The sequence below is a fragment of the Oryza brachyantha genome, chromosome 8 (genome assembly GCF_000231095.2).
Source record: "Oryza brachyantha chromosome 8, ObraRS2, whole genome shotgun sequence".
In the NCBI taxonomy this organism is placed as follows: domain Eukaryota; kingdom Viridiplantae; phylum Streptophyta; class Magnoliopsida; order Poales; family Poaceae; genus Oryza; species Oryza brachyantha.
In genome coordinates this window covers 2,757,852-2,777,866 of record NC_023170.2, presented here as the reverse complement: position 1 = coordinate 2,777,866, position 20,015 = coordinate 2,757,852, and the positions used below count along the sequence as shown (strand labels likewise).

General features: G+C 39.3%; 3 protein-coding genes and 1 non-coding gene across 6 annotated transcripts; all 4 read right to left on the bottom strand.

The window, feature by feature from the left end:
• Positions 1–264: 264 nt before the first annotated feature.
• Positions 265–4,520, bottom strand: LOC102702307 (translation initiation factor IF-2). Of its 3 annotated transcripts, none has more exons than XM_040526771.1 (9): positions 4,151–4,520; positions 3,810–3,983; positions 3,578–3,712; positions 3,053–3,131; positions 1,382–1,450; positions 1,234–1,303; positions 1,115–1,159; positions 880–990; positions 265–771 (listed from the first exon to the last, which is right to left on the bottom strand). In XM_040526771.1, the coding sequence occupies exons 2-9, from the start codon at positions 3,975–3,977 to the stop codon at positions 597–599; spliced, it is 852 nt and encodes a 283-aa protein (XP_040382705.1). In that variant the 5' UTR covers positions 3,978–3,983; positions 4,151–4,520; the 3' UTR covers positions 265–596. The 3 variants fall into 3 exon arrangements, with proteins under 3 accessions (XP_040382705.1, XP_015696097.2, XP_006659167.2); XM_015840611.2 differs by having other exon boundaries at positions 265–990; positions 4,151–4,215; positions 4,310–4,514; XM_006659104.3 differs by having other exon boundaries at positions 265–990; positions 4,151–4,215; positions 4,358–4,514.
• A 2,118-nt stretch (positions 4,521–6,638) lies between these two features.
• TRNAE-UUC lies at positions 6,639–6,712 on the bottom strand. The gene has a single exon. It is a non-coding gene; the product is annotated as a tRNA-Glu (tRNA).
• Positions 6,713–8,679: 1,967 nt separating this feature from the next.
• Positions 8,680–12,239, bottom strand: LOC107304817 (7-deoxyloganetin glucosyltransferase-like). The gene is made up of 2 exons (XM_040526561.1): positions 11,732–12,239; positions 8,680–9,638 (listed from the first exon to the last, which is right to left on the bottom strand). The coding sequence occupies exons 1-2, from the start codon at positions 12,237–12,239 to the stop codon at positions 8,680–8,682; spliced, it is 1,467 nt and encodes a 488-aa protein (XP_040382495.1).
• Positions 12,240–15,144: 2,905 nt separating this feature from the next.
• On the bottom strand, positions 15,145–19,765 carry LOC102702029 (beta-sesquiphellandrene synthase-like). The gene is made up of 7 exons (XM_006659103.1): positions 19,640–19,765; positions 18,971–19,223; positions 18,116–18,479; positions 17,804–18,022; positions 16,999–17,134; positions 15,559–15,810; positions 15,145–15,429 (listed from the first exon to the last, which is right to left on the bottom strand). The coding sequence occupies exons 1-7, from the start codon at positions 19,763–19,765 to the stop codon at positions 15,145–15,147; spliced, it is 1,635 nt and encodes a 544-aa protein (XP_006659166.1).
• Positions 19,766–20,015: the final 250 nt, after the last annotated feature.

The following is a 20,015-nucleotide window of genomic DNA, read 5'->3' as shown; positions in this document are numbered from 1 at the left end:
ATTGTCTAGATTTTTGAATACTAATAAATATGGAGACATTTAAGAGCATAACGCCCTATAACACATAACAAAGTGAGTATTTATTTTGCTTGTTTTCAGTATTCATTTTATTGGCAATTTAACAAACAATTAACACATGATTTTGATTGGACAGTTTTCCTTTCCTGATTATAATGCAACCGTTGAGATCAACCTTGAGCACTGGATTGTCGCCAGAACAATCCTTGAGGCCTTAACATTTCAACAGAAACTCATGAAGCAGAAACTGGATCCAATTAATCAAGGAACAAAACCCTTTTTTCACATTATAGAAGTGTTTGTTACAAAAGTAATCAACATTTATGACACACCAAAAATGTATGTTACAGATACAATCGACATTTATGGTACACTTTGGTGTGCTTCCCGTTTGCCAAATGGATGCTCTTCAGATACAACCGCTCAGTGAGTGAGTACAACTTCAGACGAGACTTCCCTAGAGCAGATTGAGTTCATGAAATGGTAAAACTACCACAACTTGTGCAGGTTGGTTTGCTGTCCTGCACAAGCAAGATGAGCTCTCGAGTCAAGCATGCGATGCTGCAGTAAATCATCATTTAGAATTTAGGCCTGTTGCTCTGCAATGGCCTATTCTGACCAGTTGGTTTGTTACTCTGCATTGGCCTGTTCAGACCAGTTGGTTTGCTGCTCATCAGTGGCCTGTTCAGACCAGTTGGTTTGTTGCTCTGCAATGGCCTATTCAGACCAGTTGGTTTGTTGCTCTGCAATGGCCTATTCAGACCAGTTGGTTTGCTGCTCATCAGTGGCCTGTTCAGACCAGTTGGTTTGTTGCTCTGCAATGGCCTATTCAGACCAGTTGGTTTGTTGCTCTGCAATGGCCTGTTCAGACCAATTGGTTTAGTGACGGTAATGGTTGAATTCGGTCTATGAATAGTTGTCGTCTTCATCGGCTGTGCATGAGCTGAGGTCATCCGCACAGGCTGAGAGGTCCTGCTAACGCAGAGCCAGAGTTGTTAGTCAAACAAATAATATGAGATTAGAAATAGCAAAGGTATTTTAAAAAACAAAATATGTATGAAAGTCTCGGGAACGTTAATGTTGAAATGAGACAAACCTTGCAATAGTATTCCTTTGAATAGCAGCTTGCATTTTTGCATGACTATCACAGAATCAGACAACAGTTTCAGAAAACAGCAATTTCATTTTCACCGTTCCACGAGGAAGAAAAAATACCTGTTAACCTCCATCCTTGCTTTTTTCAGCATAGGGCTCTTATAGCTGGATAGGTTGCTGGGTCCACTTCCTGTGGAGACTTAATAAATATCGGGAAACATAACATGTTGCAAGGTAGAATCCAGCAAAAGCTGAGAAAGAGAATTACCTCCCCAAAAACTTCTTTTGCTGCTTGGTGGCACCTTTGTACAAATTTTAATTTGTTTACTTTGTCTCTCTGGGAAAATGAATTGAAGTTAGAGAATCATACTGATCTTGAATTCGATACAATAACAAAAATAATTACGTGCTGTCACAAGAAGAGGCTAGTTTTCTTTCTAACTAGGAATTAACTGATCAAATTGGATAGAAATCAAAGAATCTTGGTTTTTGGCACTAATGGGGGATACTGAATTACTGATATCTCATTTTGAGGCTCACAGCTCAGCTAAACTTACGACTAGGTGACGTGTGTTAGCAAGTATCAAGAGTTAAGGCTGCCATATGCAATATCTACCTCCAATTCAACTTAGTTAGAGATGGCTTATAAGTACATATTTCATTTACAAAATGTACGAATTATGATTGGCATTGCTAAATTCACCATAATTGAACGGATTAATATAAATAATCAGAAGATCCTTACATGGCATTGAATATGGAGAACATGAGCAGATAGTGGGCATTTGGGTTCTTCTCAAGAACTTATCACCCATTTCTAATGGTACAGAGTGTAATAAATAAAATGCAGACTACGAAAGGGTAAATCAATATTTATTGGACTGGGGTAGATTACAAAAGGCTAATTTTGTCAACTTCCGTCAAAGTCTGCAACAGCGATTCATTCCATGTAGAGTAGCTCACAGTAATAGAGTAGAGTACCATTAACATGACAAATTTATTGCAGTAAATACTTCTGTTGCAAAAATGAAATGCTTATTTCGTAGTATAACAGTTAATCCATATCCAACACATACAACCTGGACACCCACCCAGCAATAAAACATTTCTGTAAAAGTAATTGATAGTATGCAGTTAATGGCATTAGGACTAGGGTGGTGAAATTAATTCATGCTTAAACATGCTGTAATTATGAGGAAAATTTGTTAAATTCCTTAAATAAAACAACTGTTGAGGGAATGCTCCTCATACGTCCTTGCTCACCATGGACATACCAACTATCATTAAGATTCGTCCTAGTTCATCCTGTGGTGCATAGCCACCCGTGGATAGAATTGAGTCCTTTCTAGTAGCGAGGAAACAGTATTGATCCCAGCTCAAATCTGGGTCGAGTCGATATCAATGAAAGAAGTCCTGGATGAAAAACAGGTGAGGTCAGCAGTGACACAAGTGGATCATTGTTGATGTGACCCAGAGCAGAGTCAAAGGCATGAATGGCCTACAAGTCCGGCAAGACCCCTCACAATGTCATCATATCATGCCTTTGGCGAGTAATCCCCATGGAGCAGGAAGATACTATGAAGCCCTTCAACCATGTATAGGTATTTGAGGGTTGATCCCTGACTCTGTGTTCCCTGCCCAGCACTATAAATAGGCCCTAGAAGGAAAGGAGATGCCACTTGTAACTCCACCAACACGAAAAGCAGTACATAGCTTCAAGTTCAAGTGACTTCTCGCAATTTTGTCCTGCTCACATTCTCAATGGTTGACATGCTCAACAGGAGGTACCCACCAATTTGGCTATCCAAACTCATGTCTCTGATAATAGGGCTTATGATTTGCAAACAATATATTCACTAAGCTACGAAAGATCCTATAGTTGTTCCAAAATCAGCCCGATACACTTTTGCAAAGTCATACATAATTGTAACCAGCTTACCAGCTTTTGCTAACTCATACTTCTCAGCGAGCCTCTGACCCATCTTATCTTCAAACTCCTTCTGCTTTTCTGTTTTGGCCTACACAAATAACAGATGCAAATTATTGAAGAACGAGCATGTATCATCCAAGTGTAGCAATCCCAAAGAAAAATAGACAATCAAACAAATATGCACTACCTCCGTTTACAATATAAGACTTTCTAGTATTTGCTAGATTCATATAAATGTAAATGAAGCTAGACATATACACATACAATATATATTGATTAATAGATAAATCTAGGTATAACCAAAATGTCTTACAATATGAAACAGAGAGAGAGTAGCTTCTATGTTCTAGCAGGTAGCCATTAGTATCAGCTACAGCATGATCCTATCAATCACCACCATAAGTACACGGCGGATTATATGTTTACAATTTTGGCCCTACATACTTCTTTATCCTAAAAAACATTGCTGACAATTTTGCAGATCATCACAACCAACGAAAATAAAGAAGAATGATGAATAAGGCACTATTATACTTCGAAGAGTTCCTTCCACGTGTAACGCGCTCCACTCGTTTTCATTCTCTTGATGACACCGTTCACACAGTCCTCACCAAATTGTCGTCTATAAAATAGCTTCCACAGCTTATTAGTAATCGGGCTAAGATCCATCTGCCCAAACAAACAACAAAGGTCACAACATCATCCCAATCTACTACAAGATAACCTGAAAGATCGCTCCGACGAAAGCAATTATTATCAAAATCACCTTGGTGTTGCTCTCGATGCGGGTCAGGTCCTCCAGCTTGCAGTGGGGCAGGATTCTCTCGAGCAGATTCATCTCCACACCGTCGACGTTATCGACATACCTCAGATTATCCATGGTAGTACGGATGCATAGCTCCAGCAAGCTAGGAGGCTTCCTTCCGTAATCCATCCTTCCCTACAAGAAGAGAGAAAAACAAAAAAACAGATGCTTTTTTCACATCAAGAAAACATGTGCAAAGTGGATGGGTTAATCCAAAGGGGAACAAATGAATCCAACCCCACACAGCTCTCCAATCCACGCCGCTGCGGAGGAGGAGAGGACTAAGAGATAAGAACGCATACCGTCGATTGGATTCGAGCCGAAACGGAGGCGCCGGTGGGGAGGAGGCCCGGCCTTGCCTCCGGCTCTGCAGATCGGGAGCAGATAAGAGAAAGAGACGAACACAGATGGCGGGCACAAAAAGGAGCGATCTTTATAGCAGAATTCCAGCTAGAATCAACCCAAGGGCGAGGATAAGCTGAATTTGGCAGGTTTCTCCCCAAATCCACCTGCTTTCCGATGCGCCGCCTCCCTTCCCCGTTGTCAGATCGACCGGACGCGTCGACCAAGACCAAATCGGTGGGGGAAGAAGGACACCTAGGCGATCAAAATTCCCCCTTGAGTTGAGAACGGATTTTTCCCAATTCTTTTTGCTCGGAGAAGACGACGTATGAACAGGGCAGAGCTGGAAATCCTCTGACGTCACTGGTGGGCGGTGGCCCATTTCGTGACCGTCCGATGTCTCCTCGTTGCCCGCGTGGCAGGTTCACAGCCGTCCGATTGTTTAGGCTTTCGGTTAGCGGCTGGTGGTGGTACACGGAACTCACGTGAGAGAACGCTGCAAAAGGAAAAGAAAAGGATTTTTTTGTTGGGCAACTCACATAAAATGGTGAGTGGTTTCACTCCATCACGCTCGTCGCCAGTCATCACGAAGGAGAGAAAGGACGGGATGAGTAACCTTACTAGGTTGCTCACTACGTCTTGGTAGACGGTGGCGCAGGGGCACGTCAAGGATGCGCGTTGTAGAGGTCATGGCTCTGCCTCCTCGTGCCCTAGCATGGGTCCCACTGTTGTCTGTGATTGGGATTGGAGGGGGATAGAGCACGCCGATGGTGGCAACCGAAGAGTAAATCATCGTCGTCCACAACCGGAGATAGGAGAGAAAGAAGGGTCGTATTTACCTCATCGAGTAGATCTGCAATAGTAGCTCTGTCTCAATCCTGTAATAGTACTAACTCCGTTATCACTGTACTAAGGTTCTGGTTGCCCATATTAACCACCAGACATGGAAGGGGGAGGCAGAGCGTTGGTAGGAGGAGCTCAAGAAAGGGATATTGATAGAAAGAGAAGAGTGGTAGTTTAATAATAGTTTCTGATTTATAAATAGAAATAAATATACGAATTAAAATGCAAAAAATTAAGGTTCGATATATAAAATAATAGCAGTAGCTACAGGCATTAGTATTGTGGGAGATATTCTCATTGTATGAGTGGCTTCATCCTATCCTAGTTGAATCATAAGGATTCTTGATAGGACTCCTTCGTACCATGAATGCTCTTATGACATTAGTGAATGTATGTTCTTCTCTCTTTTGTTGTTACCGTGAACTTGAGAAGTTGGTACTATTTTTATGCATTCATACCTAGTTATATCGTTGTATTTTACCAATTTAAATCATTGAGGCTATCCTTTAAGAGAATTAATTGGTTATTGCATATAAGTGTGATTGTGTGTGCATTCAACCTATCACAAATGCAGTGTGCCTGGTTACCAGGATATTAAATTTAGTCATATCTATATTTAACAATCCATTACGAGAAAACAAGACGAGAGCTAGCCTAGCATTAAATGTTGTGCTAATTGTTACTAAAGATGGGATGGCTCTCAAACAATACACCACATGCTTATCTACAATTAATTAAATTTCCTTGTATAAATGAAATACACGTTTGAAAAAATAGGAAAAATAAATTACACTAATGATATGTAATTGAATACAAATTATCCCCTGAACCCTAAAACCAAACATTTTCCACATTTAGTTTGCAATACCGGATATAGAACTCCCTCGAACCGCTTTAAGGCTGGTTTTAGCTTATATTAGTGCACATGACCGTTTAGTTGAATTTGTCATTTGGTTTGAGGCTATAGCCTATTACATGTGTTCTAAAATAGAATTATTTAGAAGTCATTAAGCCTATTACATGCGTTTTATAATAGGATTATTTATAAGTCATTAGTGTTAGAATCAAAAGGATCCTTTAATAAGTGAAGAATGGATAGGATAAGAGGGTAGGTAATCATAATGTGTAAATAATTAAAAATAAGAAGTAATTGAAGTGGTGAATAGTATTCGTAAACAGTGTCAAGAATGGAGTGATTATTTGGCTTATTTAGGTAAAATATATTATGTAAATATAAGTTTGATATATGTATTCTTTAGCGATATAAAAGCTAAGGCTAAAAAATAAACTACGACAAAAAAACACCAAACTCTACTTCTAATTTAAGATTAAATTCAAAAATTGGCTTATTAGTATAAGCAAAAGCTAAAAGATAGGGTCACTATATTTAGGGGTAAGATTCAAATACTAAATATATTTATTTGTTTATTTGTTTGAAACGAAGAAAGTAATTTTTGAAATAGAAGTATACATTTTTATTTAAAATATATTTTGTTGCTTCGTTAGTTTTATTCAACTTCAATAATCAATTGGTTAAGCTTTGTGTACTGAAGTTGCCAAGACATAAAGGTTAAAAACAAACCAAATGAGAAATAAAAATGATTATTCCATTGCCGGGATTTGAACCCGGGTCGCCTGGGTGAAAGCCAGGTATCCTAACCGGACTAGACGACAATGGATTCTGCTTCTTCTGCATCACTGTTCTATATTGTAGAGAGTTATCCATGCTTCATTAGTTTTATATTTGCGGCACGTGAAACCAGATGGATTATTGGTGCACGATTAACTAAGTATAAAGTAAGATACACGTTTGATCATTAAGTTATAATTAAATCATATTTAGTAATAAATTCAATAACAATAATATAAGTATAAATGTCAAACGTATAAAAAGAATTCAGTAGCAGTGTCATTTATTAAAATAGAGAGTGAATATTAGCTATTTATAAATTAGAAAATAGATTTATTTATAAGAAATAAATCTATAATCAAAAGGTGTGGTCCGGCCACCATCAGAGGCGAGGGAGATCGATCACCTCTGTCGCCTGAGAAACACTGTTGCACCGTACCGCGCCGAGCTCGACCACCAGTGTTGGGTTATCTAGTCCAACTCAAATTCTAACCTCAGCCTAACATTTATCCCCTCTGCTAATGCGAAATTAGATCGATTATACTGATATGGTTAAGAAGCCATTAAAAACAGATTGTCTTCTGTTCGTTCCTTCTAAGATATCACTTCACAGTCCTCGGCAGTGACCAATAGATCGGGCAATTAGGGCTTTAGTCTGAGGACATAAAACTTGGACATGCTCTCCTCCTCGGTTCCTATTGGCTCGGGGGTGTATTTTAAATTTAGTTAGGGATCACCAAAATAAACTCCTTCTTATCTCTAATTTGTTTCCTTTTATTGTTAGAGAAGGACACGGTAAATAATGTTACGGCTGATTTCAAATTTCTATACCGGTCTCTCAATTTTCTGTTATACGTTTCTCACCGAAAAAATCAACCAACAGCTAGCCCACGGTATATATCGATCTCGTACCTGCGCGAAGCTCGAGAATCGGCCTTATATACGGTTTATAAACATTGGACATATCAGATTTGTAGCTATGTAGATGAGGGAGGAGAGTAGAGAGAGTAATTAAAACGAAGGACGACAATGAGCCAAAGCGTTGTACATGTAGCTATATGGCCTGCTCGGTTAACCAGGTAATAAAACTTCAGAGCTATAGTCTCAATATATAAAAGTGAAGAACATACGTGTGACCTCAGATTATTGTCTCGGAGAAATTCTCAAACGAAGCCATGCTCTCAAATTATTCACGCTTCAACTCAAACTCAAATTTCAGATTATTGATTTTCTTTCATGTTTGCAGCCCATTTCTCCACCATTTCCAATTGCACAAAGGCCAGCTGACCATTTTATTAGTTTCCCGGCCCAAGACCTAGCTAGCAACCGCTCCTTCTGTCCCATAAGATAAATGATTATGTCATTTTTTTTGGAGATGATAAGGTTAGAGAGAACATACTAAGATACCCCTTTCCGATGAAATGGGTTAGGGGGAGAGCACGGTGGATATAAGGTTGGAAGAAATTTAAAATACAATTAATTGTTGGATAACTAGTATAAAAAAATTCCTTATATATTTTGGAACAAGGTAGCAAATTGAAGCGATGAAAGTTCTCTCTACTTTTGTTTTTATTTTTTATTTGATACCATTAACTTTTGAGTCTATATTTGACCGTTTGTCTTATTCAAAAATAATTGCATAAGTATTAATTGTTTTGTGTTAATTCCATAGTAAAAGCATGGTAAACCTGACTTATATTTTTATAAAATTTTTTAAAAGGACGAATAATCAAACATAGATCTAAAAGTCAACGTAGTAAAAGAAAACAATGAGAGTAGATTTTTTTTTTGAGATTTGCTCCGGTCAACTCGAGGTACCAAATCGTTTCTCACCATTGGATCTAGCTGAGTAGGATGTGCACTGTTAGATCTAACGACTAGAAACAATTTGGTACTATGAAATACTGTTACCTCGATGTACTTTTTGTTATTTTTGTTGGATGGAAGCAAACCTTTTTTTCTATTAACACACAGTTACTACTCAGTTCTGAACTGACAACATATGTTCCTGATGCTTTAAGCTTCAGAGACGAAAGACTTGATCGCTTTCACCATTCTCTGCAGGTTGTCGTGCGACGACCCGCCATGGCGCGCTGCTTCCTCCGCCTTCGCCTTCCACCTCGCCGCGGCACGCCGCATCCCCTCCGACTCCATGACCCGCTCGACGTGGCCGGCGACCTGCTCCCGCCTCACCTCCTCGTCGAGCCGCGCGCCGACGCCCCACACCTCGCAGGCGTACTTGCAGTTGGTGTACTGGTCCGCGAACACCGGCCAGCACACCATCGGCACGCCGGCGGCGACGCTCTCGCACGTCGAGTTCCACCCGCTGTGCGTCACGAAGCAGCCCACGGCGCGGTGGCGCAGCACCTGCTCCTGCGGGCACCACGACGCCAGGCACCGCCGCCCCTCCGTGGCCGCGAAGAACTCCTCCGGCAGCATCATGGCCGCCGCCGGCGCCGCACCGCCACCACCGCCACGGACGAGGTTCTCCCGGATGACCCAGAGGAACGGGCGGCCGGTCGCCGCGAGGCCCCACGCGAACTCGACGAGCTGCTCCGGCGTCAGCACCGTGAGGCTACCGAAGTTGACGTACACGACGGAGCCAGGCTCCCGCGCGCCCAGCCACGCGAGGCACTCGGTGTCGCGCTTCCACAGGCTCAGTGCCCCGGCGCCGCCGTCGCCGTCGCCGGCGCCGGCGTCGAGCAGGGTGCCCAAAGGGCCAACGGTGAAGATGCGCGGGAACTCGGCGCGGAGGGCGTCGAGGACATCAGCGTCGAGGTCGTCGAAGGTGTTGAGGACGAGGGCGCCGGCCTTGGCGCAGTTGTGGGCCTCCGTCTCGTTGAATCGGAGGCCGAAGTCGTCGGGGTCGGTGGTGCGGACGAAGCTGGAGATGTCGCCGAGGCTGATCGGCGGCATGCCGGGGATCCAGTCGATGATCGTCTCGGCGAGGTGGCCATTGGTGAGCATGCTCTCGTCTGCAAAATAGATTTAATTTTTTTGAGAATCTTATAATCCATGTTTGATTATTTAATACCATGACCGATTATTATTGACTCGTCGAACCCACGAGTGTCCATATAAACAAATTAACAAGAAAGTATCGATCATCAAATTTATCTCTATGATAGAGAATCACACATGTCATATACACGAGTGTTAACATAAACAACTTGACAACGAAAGAAAATATAAAATCATTAAATTTATCGCTGCAAAATAGAAGATGCATGAATATTCTAGGCCTTGGTGTCAGCCCATTCACTTAGTACAGTGACTTCGCTAGAAAATTAATACGGGAAAAGATCTCACAAGAACGATTGATAGTGGGTTTAAGATGCATATTTCAATGTTTGTTTTTTTAAGGGTACAACTCGGGACGTACACGAACACACATCATAATATACGTATTCATACTCGTGCGCGTCCCTACCACACGCTTTGGATTTTGGGGTGCGTACACGTGTGAGGAGAAAATTCCCGGATAAAACACGCGAGTTGCGATCCCAGAGATCGAACTGCGCGGGTTACTCGCGTGCCCGTGCAACTAACCACCCGAGCTACGCTCAGTTCTCTATTTCAATGTTTGTGAAATAATAACTCTATGTGCTATCAGTGCTCTTTTTTTTTTTTATGTTGTTTGAGAATGAAACTTTAGTTTCCATTGCAAGTTGCCAAGGTAGATTAAACAAATGCACGGGGGTCACATTAATATTTTTGGCCTTTCAATCTATACATGAGAATGTTGTAGTTATTCCCTTAGGTAAGGACGGTTAATTTACAAATGATGTACAATGTAGTGAGACCAATATAGAGCAGTAGAGCACCAATGTAAGTGTTATAAATAAATAAATAAATAAATAGAGCAACTGGCATTATATTGTCTGCAATCTCAAGAAGCTAAGATGCCAGATTCAAGTCTCAGATTCAGTCTATTTTATCATCACGTGGCAGTGCATTGGTCACAGTGCTTGTAAAATTAATTCAGATTTATTACCTTTGAAGATATAAGAACACATCAGTTAAAAACATTCAAACTTTCACTAGAATATTCAGAATATATTTTAAAATTCCTACCTTGACAGTGTTGCCTTAGTTTGGAGACTAGGGGAAACACAATCAAACATGCATAATGAAAAACCAAAAACCAAGACTAATTAAATATACTCGTACAAAATTATAACTACATGGAAATGGGATAAATTATTTCAAATACTGGACAGTATAATTTGTATGTATAGTGACAATACTTAAAAATGAGAAAAACAAATCAAGCTCATAATTTAGCATCTACATGGCCTTTTTTCCATTCAATCATGCTTAAGAAAGTGTTAGGACTCAGAAAATTTCGGTCTACACGAAATAAAACACACACACAAAACAAATTGAATTTGGATCTGGATTCTACCTGCCGGCAGACCGGTCATATACTTATGATTGGACAGCAATTCACTAATTAATGCACGGTTCTACGGGAAAGGAAGCACCAATGTATTTCAAATTTAGCTTAAACTTAGTACAAATCAAAATTAGTACTAGCAAATTTAGGTGTTAAAATCCTGGCTATGTATGAGGCATGAAACCCCATCACTAGGTGGATCAATCATCAATGCATGGCTACTATCACTTATGCTATTTATTACTGGATCTGTTCCATATTACAGAGTAGTGCATTTTTACTATCCATAAAAGGTAGCTCTATGTAAATACAAATTTTTGGTATCTTAAGATATAATGTATCTTAAGATACCAGACTTTTTATATTAAAAAGTGTGGTATCTTAAGATACTTTTTCAAGTATGGTAAAAAAAACTCTATGGAATATAAGACTTTCTAAATCTGTTTAGATTTATCTATATATTTATATATATTTTTATATCTGTGTAAATTAATTAGCACAGATAAATAAATAAAATCTTATAATATACTTCCTCCGTTTCATAATGTAAGACGTTTTAGCTATGTTTAGATTTATCTATTAACCAATGTATAAATATATATGTAGATTCATTGATATCTAAAACGTTAGAAAGTAGCCTCTCTCCCGGAGGTAGTAGAACGGAAACAATACCTTTGAGTGGGACGTAGCCTCTCTCCCGGAGCTCCCGGATCCTCATGTGCGTCATCAGCGACGGCGCGCTGCAGCCCCAGAGCACCATGGTCGGCAGCCCCATCTCCCGCGCCACCTCCAGCGCGAAGCTCATCAGCGCCGTGAACACCATGCACGTCACCGGCGGCGGCCCGCTTGCGCCGTCCGCGGCGTTGTTGAGCCGCACCACGAGCTCCCTGAGCGGCGCCGCGCACCGGCGGCTGGTGGCCACGGACAGGCCGAGGTCGTAGTCGTCGGCGGCGTCGCGGTCGGCCTCCTGCAGGCCGTCCGGGATGGTCTCGAAGCGGAACCCGTCGCGGCCGCGCACGGCGGCGGCGCCCTGCGCCGCCGCCGCGCGGCGGTGGTTGTGCTCGGTGCTGACGAAGGTGACGTACACGCCGTGGCCGTGCAGCAGCTTGGCGAGCTGCAGCGCCGGGTTGATGTTGCCGGAGCCCGGGTAGGGCACCACCACGGCGTGCGGCCTCGCCATGATCGATCAACTCCTGATATATGTTTGTCACTCTAACTAGTTTATGTGAACACTACGGTTAAATGATCGAGCTTAGATCTATGGACTTTGAGAACTTGTGTTTGTGTTGATTAATTATAAGCATGCATGGTGAGGGTATCCATGGAGAATATGCCTCTCAATAATATGGTTTTCATTAGGATTAACAACTTGGTTCTTTAGAGTAATCACCTGCCACTCAAAATTATACGCTATTAACTTTTTTATGCACGTTTGATCATTCATCTTATTTAAAAAATTTACATAATTATTAATTATTTTTATATCATTTTATTTATTATTAAATATAATTTTATGCATATATATATATATATATAGCTTTACATATTTTTTAAAAAATTGAATAAAACGAATGGTCAAATATATAAAAAAAAGTCAACGGTGTCGAAAATTTAGGACGGACGGAGTATACTATATACTTGATAGCTCGTGTGTTGCGTTGGGCAAAAGGTATTTGGAGTAGTTTAAGACTTGATCTTGACGGAGGAAGCCGATAAAACGAGTCATGTAAAAAATTCAGAGGTATAGTTTTCAATATAAAAGTGAGAAACTCTAATGTGGTCTCAGATCAAGCAATTCTCAACCGAAATCAAGCTCCCAAATTCACACTTGAATTCAAATTCAAATTTCAGGTTCTTGATTTTTCTTTCATGTTTGCAGCCCATTTCTCTATCATTTCCAAATGCACAAAGGCCCAGCTGACCATTTTATTAGTTTCCCAGCCCAACACCCAACTAGCAACTACTCCCTCTATCCCATAGGATAAGAGATTTTGTCAATTCTTCAAGAAAATGAGGTTAGAGTGAACAAACTAAGTTATTTCCTACAAATAAAATGGATTAGAATGAGAACGTAGTAAATGCTGGTGGGCTTCACGTGAAATTTTTTCATTTTTTAAACCTTTTTAAGAAATAATTTTATTACTAAATCACCGGGCAAAATTTTTTCAAAACTGAACTTTTTGGCCACGCCAGTGCTGCCACGCAGCCTGATCGGCGTGGCAGTCTTGCCACGACGCCAATGTCAGTGGTGTGGCAAGATAATGCTGCCACGCCACCGATAATGGTTTGGCAAGCTGTTTTGCCACGCCAATGTTGGTGGCATGGCCAAAAGGTTCATACAGTGAAAATATTTTTTCTGAAGGTTTAGTAATAAAATTATTTCTTAAAAAGGTTTAAAAAATAAAAAAATTCGCTTCACGTACCCTTATTTACCAAGGGTAGGGCACCACCACGCCGTGCGGCCTCGCCGTGGAGTACTTGCTAATGTTGTGTGTACACAATATGCAATATGCTTAATGGCATTTGCTGAACATTTTGAACTCTTTACCGTCGGTCATGTGGCAAATTGATGTAACAAATCAATTATTTTTTGTCAGTCACATGCTAGGAACTCTAGGAGCTATTTGATTGGGTTGTTTTTGGCCCGTATCAGTTTCCACCGTCAATAGATCATGTTACACTCGTTTGTTTCAGATGGACCATAATCGGATAGCCCGCAAACGAATTCCGGCCCAATACAAATCTGATTACGCTCCTTAGACGGGCGGAAAGTGATACCGATAAGGAGATGAGAGTGCATGCGTCGCCACCCCCTCCCTTTGCGCCTGTCACCGGCGTCAGCCCCTCCCTCCGTGCCCGTCGCCGGCGCCACCCCCACGCCTCGCACGCGTCGCCGGCGCACCCCTGCTCCCTCCGCACGCGTCGCCAGCACCGCCCCCTCCCCCCACACGCTCTGTTGTTCCCCCGTCTCGTGCGCTCCACAACCGTTTGCCAGAGTCCCTTCTCCCTCGTCCATCGTGTTCTACCACATCCCCGTAGTTCCACCTCCTTGGCGATTGGGTCTTGACGGCAAGAACTCCATGGAAACTGGATGTTGACGGGAAGGGCAAAGACTTGTAGCAGGAGGTTAGATTTGTGCTTACGTCAGGAGAGATAAGAAAAAGGTAGATAGATTTTTTAGCTAGTTAGAACCAAATTAAGCTCTAGGAAACCACGTGATTTTGTTTCTCACCCCTAAAAAGGAATATATGTAAGCACATGGCTAGTAGCAAGGTGATGGGCACCATGGCATGGGGAGTCTAACTCACGACATGTGGCACTTGCTTCCTGCTGCACACTTACGTGCAAAGTAGGAACCACCACATTGGACTGTCAACTATCCCTATAGACACATGATACTAAATCTATGCCATGATATCATGTGCTTAGTTTGTGGCTTGTCTAGTTTCTACCACTATGTGCATAAAGCACTACTTACAAAAGTTGCAAGGATATATAGCTCATTAATTTTCTTCATTTATATTAAGTGTGCTAGGTATAAAAGGAAATAGGTTAAATGTGAAAAGATACTTTATCTCATTTGGAAGGTTTGTGGCCAGTGACACACCAAGCTAGGCAAACTATAAGAAGAATGTAAGTATCCGTGATCATATTAGTAGTGCATGCAAATTAAGCTCGGTTACACATTAATACAAAGATATATGACATGGTTTTCTGTATCTAACTCTTCACATGATGAAAACTAACAATCAAACTATCATGAGAACATATTGAAGACATTTTGCATGTGAACAACTCAATATCACTGAAACATGTTAGCGTATAGAACAAGCTTCGGGGAATCATATATTATTACATGATGGGAGAAAACATAAGATATAATTAGTGTTTTTACAACAAGCTTAAAGGACAGAGTTTCTACTTTAACCATGAAAACTTTCAATTAACTCTTTACAAATATCAAATGGTAATAAAGAAGTACCATAACACTATTGGAAACTACATAACATGTGTTGTGGCTGTGAAACACCTTATTTAAAAATATAATATACATAATATAAATCATGCACGGTTCAATTCAAAGGTTATATTGGTTCCACATAGAGAGATGCTATCATATCCTTGATTGTATGTGAACATGTGAATGCATCATTTTGCTTGTACATGTAGTCCCCAGTTCGTGCAAAATCAATAATTGTTCTCGCCACAACTTTTGGTTGTTGTGTTGGTGTAAGGTATTCTTTCATCATATCCTTCCATGAATCTTCTATTAGCTCCCTTATTCCAATGCATGTTTCATGAACGGTTGCATCATGCTGTAGCATATAACATTGAATAGTAGAAGCATAGTGATCTCCTATTTGTTCACGCTGAAACATTCCACAACATCATGTTTCAGCTTTTCATAATTGATGTTGAGATTGGTAGCACTTGACATGAAATGGTTACATGATGCATGTATAAATATATTACGTAAAATAAGAGAAATAGAAAATAACCTTTGTTGATGCCATGTCATTTGAGAGCCGTATACATGTGGTATAAGATTTAAGAAGGTCAGGATATGTCAAAAGCCAATCAAGAGATCCCTTTGTTATAAAGTCACCCATACCAACAAAAGAAGCACATGCTAGTTGGTAGGCACCAACTGTCGTTCTAGAAAGTTCCAGGTGTTCATCTATTGTTTTTGGAGTGTAATTATCATCACGCCATTTTATCTCCTTAGTGTATCCTTGAACTAACCCATTAAACTGCATTAAAGATGTAAAATGTGTAAATTCATCCAATATATACACATAATTCTGAAGAATTATCAACTAACCAAAAAACAATTCAATGATTAGAAAGGTCAAAGTAAAGTGGTTTGCCATAATTTCTATGTTATTTTCTTTTTATATGTAGGATGACAATCATTGAAGTCGATATATATAACACAATTAACAAATGATACTCCCTCCTATTATCAAGAAAAGGTACAGAGCATCATTTAGTTTGTTGTGATTTGATTTATCATCAAATGAATTTTAAGAATGACTTATATTTTTTTGTATATTTACATAATTATTTTTTTAAAAAAGATGAATGGTCATGTGAAATGTCAACGACGTCATCTATTTAACAAATGGATGGAGTATTTGATAGTATTGAAAGATATAACACTATAGTACAATCTATTATATTACTAAGAAAAATCAAAGCTAAGCCAACGCATTCACCCTAGAGATTTAGAAGTTGTCACATTAACAACATAAAAATAGACGTGTATGCATCTTTGGAACATGCATATTACGTCTAAATTACAAAACATAAATTGATCGATATAGTTGCATTCAAAATACAATCTGAGGGATACCCGCATTAGGGGTGTTTCAAGAATTAAAACATGTTAAGATATATTTGACTAGATATATGGTAGGGCTTAGTTTTATATGTTCAGGTTTCTATAACTAGTCGGACACAGTTGATTTGGATATGGTAGTTACTTAGTCATACTCGGTTAGATATTTATCTCTTGTAACCCCACCCCCCAGTATATAAGAGGAGGTAGGGCTCGAGGACCACGGTTTGGCATATTCACACATTTTACTCATTGTGGAGCCTTTCATGAGGTTCTAGCCAATCAACCTAGAATCAAGGAGGAGTAGGGCATTATCTCATTTATGAACATAGAAACATGAATTATATTAAAATCCATTTTTAGTTTTAAAATTTGGTTCACTCTGCACAAAGTGGGGGGGGGGGGGCGAGGGGGGGGGGGCGGTAACAGGCTAGTTAAGATAATAATACAAGAATATCTGAGTACATATTTAGTATTTATTTTGGTGTTTAGAACCCATCATAGCAACATTTTTAAAATTAACACAACAGAAGTATATTTGTACAAATATAAAGGTGTACATATTTAGCCGATAGATAGTTTGACAAGATAGAAGGCTTACCAGCTCTTTGATATAAGACACTCGATAATTTTTTGTTGGTCCTAGTTCATCCTCAAATGAATCAAATGTCTTCATATAATATAAGTAGAAGTCCTTCATGTATTTTGGAAGTAGCTCTATTGCAGTTTCGTTACACCTGTATTTTGCAATCTGCTATCATTCCATATTTCAAATCTACCAAAAGTGCGTGCTGTAGGAACCCTAGCTCAAAAGTGCAATTTTTGGTACGATGTAGATTCAAAGAGATATTCATGATGGTTGCAAAAGTACAAGTAGGAGATGGCCAAATTGTCAAGTTTATGCCTAGATAATGCATTCAGAATTTAATATTTGAATGTTTGCTGTGGGATAATTACTTTGGATTTTACCATGTAACGTTGGCTTTCCAATGCAATGAATGATTTATATATTGTAAGCTTTTACTATTGTTTCATTACCCTCAATATGTAATTGTCATTAAGTAACCCATACAGTAAAGGGAAAAACAGATCAAATGTTTCCATACTTCTAGAAAAAAATAATTTCACTTGGTCATTGGTTAATTATACAGGAGAATACTTAATCCAAACACTTTTGCTCGATTAGTGAGAGCTAGAAGAAATTTTATTTTAATACAATATGCTGAGAAAATTGTCAATATTTAAAAATCCTCTGCTCCTTTCTCTGCTAATTTTCTTACAACAATAATTGATTAATTCTTGATGTTCAGCATATCATGAAATAGATGCTGAATTAATGCAACTGCAAATTTTGCCACACATTGTAAAAGCTACGATTAATATTACCACAGATTGTAAAGGCTTACATGTATATGGCTTCAGCGAGCATCATACTCTCATCAGTTGTAGCATATGTGTCAAATATATCATCCAATATGGTGATAAAAGCTGTCATCTTTGTAAGTATAATCCTTGAAAGAGAATAATGGGCCTCTGAGCATGCTCCTACCATCCAAAAATGCATTTCCACTATTCTATCTCTAATGAAGCTTAAGTTAGATTCAACATTAAGCTCTTTCCACCATCTGTATTATGCACAAATGTAAACATTATTGATATTAATTGGAGGAAATGCAAGAACAGTTTAAAATTTAATTATGCACTTTAAAATAACTTACTGTGTGAGATTTTTTATCTCCTCGCAATAAATAAGTTGAAGGAGATTGAAGTTCAACTCTGCGAATTCTAATATGGTTTCATTTCGTGTAGTATTCCTTTTATAAATAGGGATATAGTTTCGTGTTTCTAATATTCGAACCCTCCGGAATAGGGGTGTTTCAAGGGCAAGAGATACTTCATTTGCTAATGGAGATTTCAAATGCTCCAATTCAGATCTAAGGCGACTATTAGTGAAAACAACTGCTTCATCAAGTACTTTTTCTCCATGAGTCCTTAGATATGCTGCATTGTATAAGTTCAAAAGGCTTCTTATGTCATCTGCAATGAAATTCCCTTCTTTGTGTTTAAACGGTAGAAATATGTCTGCAAGGGTGATCAAATAATAAATAATAAATTCTCTTAATAACATGAATATTAATTACATATTTCCAAAGTATATATGGATATAGAATATAAGCTACTACATGCTTGGATAGATATGAATATTAATTAAATGATGCTTTACGACAGGTACTTCAATTCAATTCCTGTGACCTAAAAAATATATATGTAGTGTGTTGCTGAGATGATTTGTTTAAAATACTTCGATTAATTGCAGCACTAATTCTACCACATGCCTGGGATGTCAAAATATATAAACTTCATTATATGCAAACTATATTATTTTACTAGTAATACTTCTTATGGTTTTGGAACAGGGCAAGTAAAAAAATATCAAAAGTTGTGATGTATTACAGTTTAATTATGGTGATGTTTGCGATGCATACTGTTGCATATCAAAATTGTTGGTTAGCTATTGTTTCTTTGGACAATCAAAATTAATCCTTGCCATAAGAAATGCCTTAATTAATTACCAGATGACACATCGTAGCCATTCTTCCGTAGAAGATAAAACCTAAGAGAAACTAGGTTTAAATCTTTATCATCGTAGTCGGTGTTGTAAACAATGGAGAGAAGCTCATCGATCTCATTCTCATAGAAGCTATCCAATCCAAGCCGCTGCAGCGTGATCACAAGATCTAGTATCTCTGGTACTCCATTTGAGCCCTTTAATATCTTCCTAACCTCTTCTTTCAGCACTTCAGCCCTTGCTTTCATGTAAGCTTGCTGCAAATTAATTAAGGAATACACAAGTGCCAACCATATAATTAACGAGACATATATAGATACACACACACAAATACACAATTAATCTCTAGTATATACAGGGGCACAGGGGCGAAACTAGAGTGAAATAGAGGGGTGCAACTCATTTGTTTTTCAATGCTTTGAACTAGGTTTAGACTGCTATGGGTGTCTAAACTTAGATTGAGATAATGCATATATATATTGAAAACTAATAAACTCTAGCTAAATTTTTCCCGAAGGCTAGGGGTGGAGCCCCCTTGATAGAAGCAGCTCCGCCCCTGAGTATATATGCACTTCTCTACTAATAATTTTCTATGATGCTATAATTAGTGCAAATACAGTATAAATGTAACAATAAATAAATATGAATGTATAAATTTCTCAAGGTAAGAAACCTTAGGCGCAGATGGTGGCTGGTAATTGAGGAAGAAATTGCCCCAGAGGCTAGGATGGAAGGTATTGGCCTTTCTCTGTGCCTGGTCATCGTTTTCATTGGAGAAAGATGGAGGTGTCGGTGACATCTTAATTAAATTAATTTGTTCTCTCTTGTTGCTAATCTCTCTAAATTGCTAGCTCTATCTGCAACTAGCTGCTGAGTGGCTATGCATGCTGCCTTGCATGGTATTTATAGACGGGTGATACAGCTCAGCTGTGATACGATGTCAGTATGATTTCAGCATGTGACAAATTCAGATGGCGTATGCATGATTAATTCCATGAACCTATATATGCTCACGTGTTTATTCTATTTTTTTCCCTTCCGATTGCTTA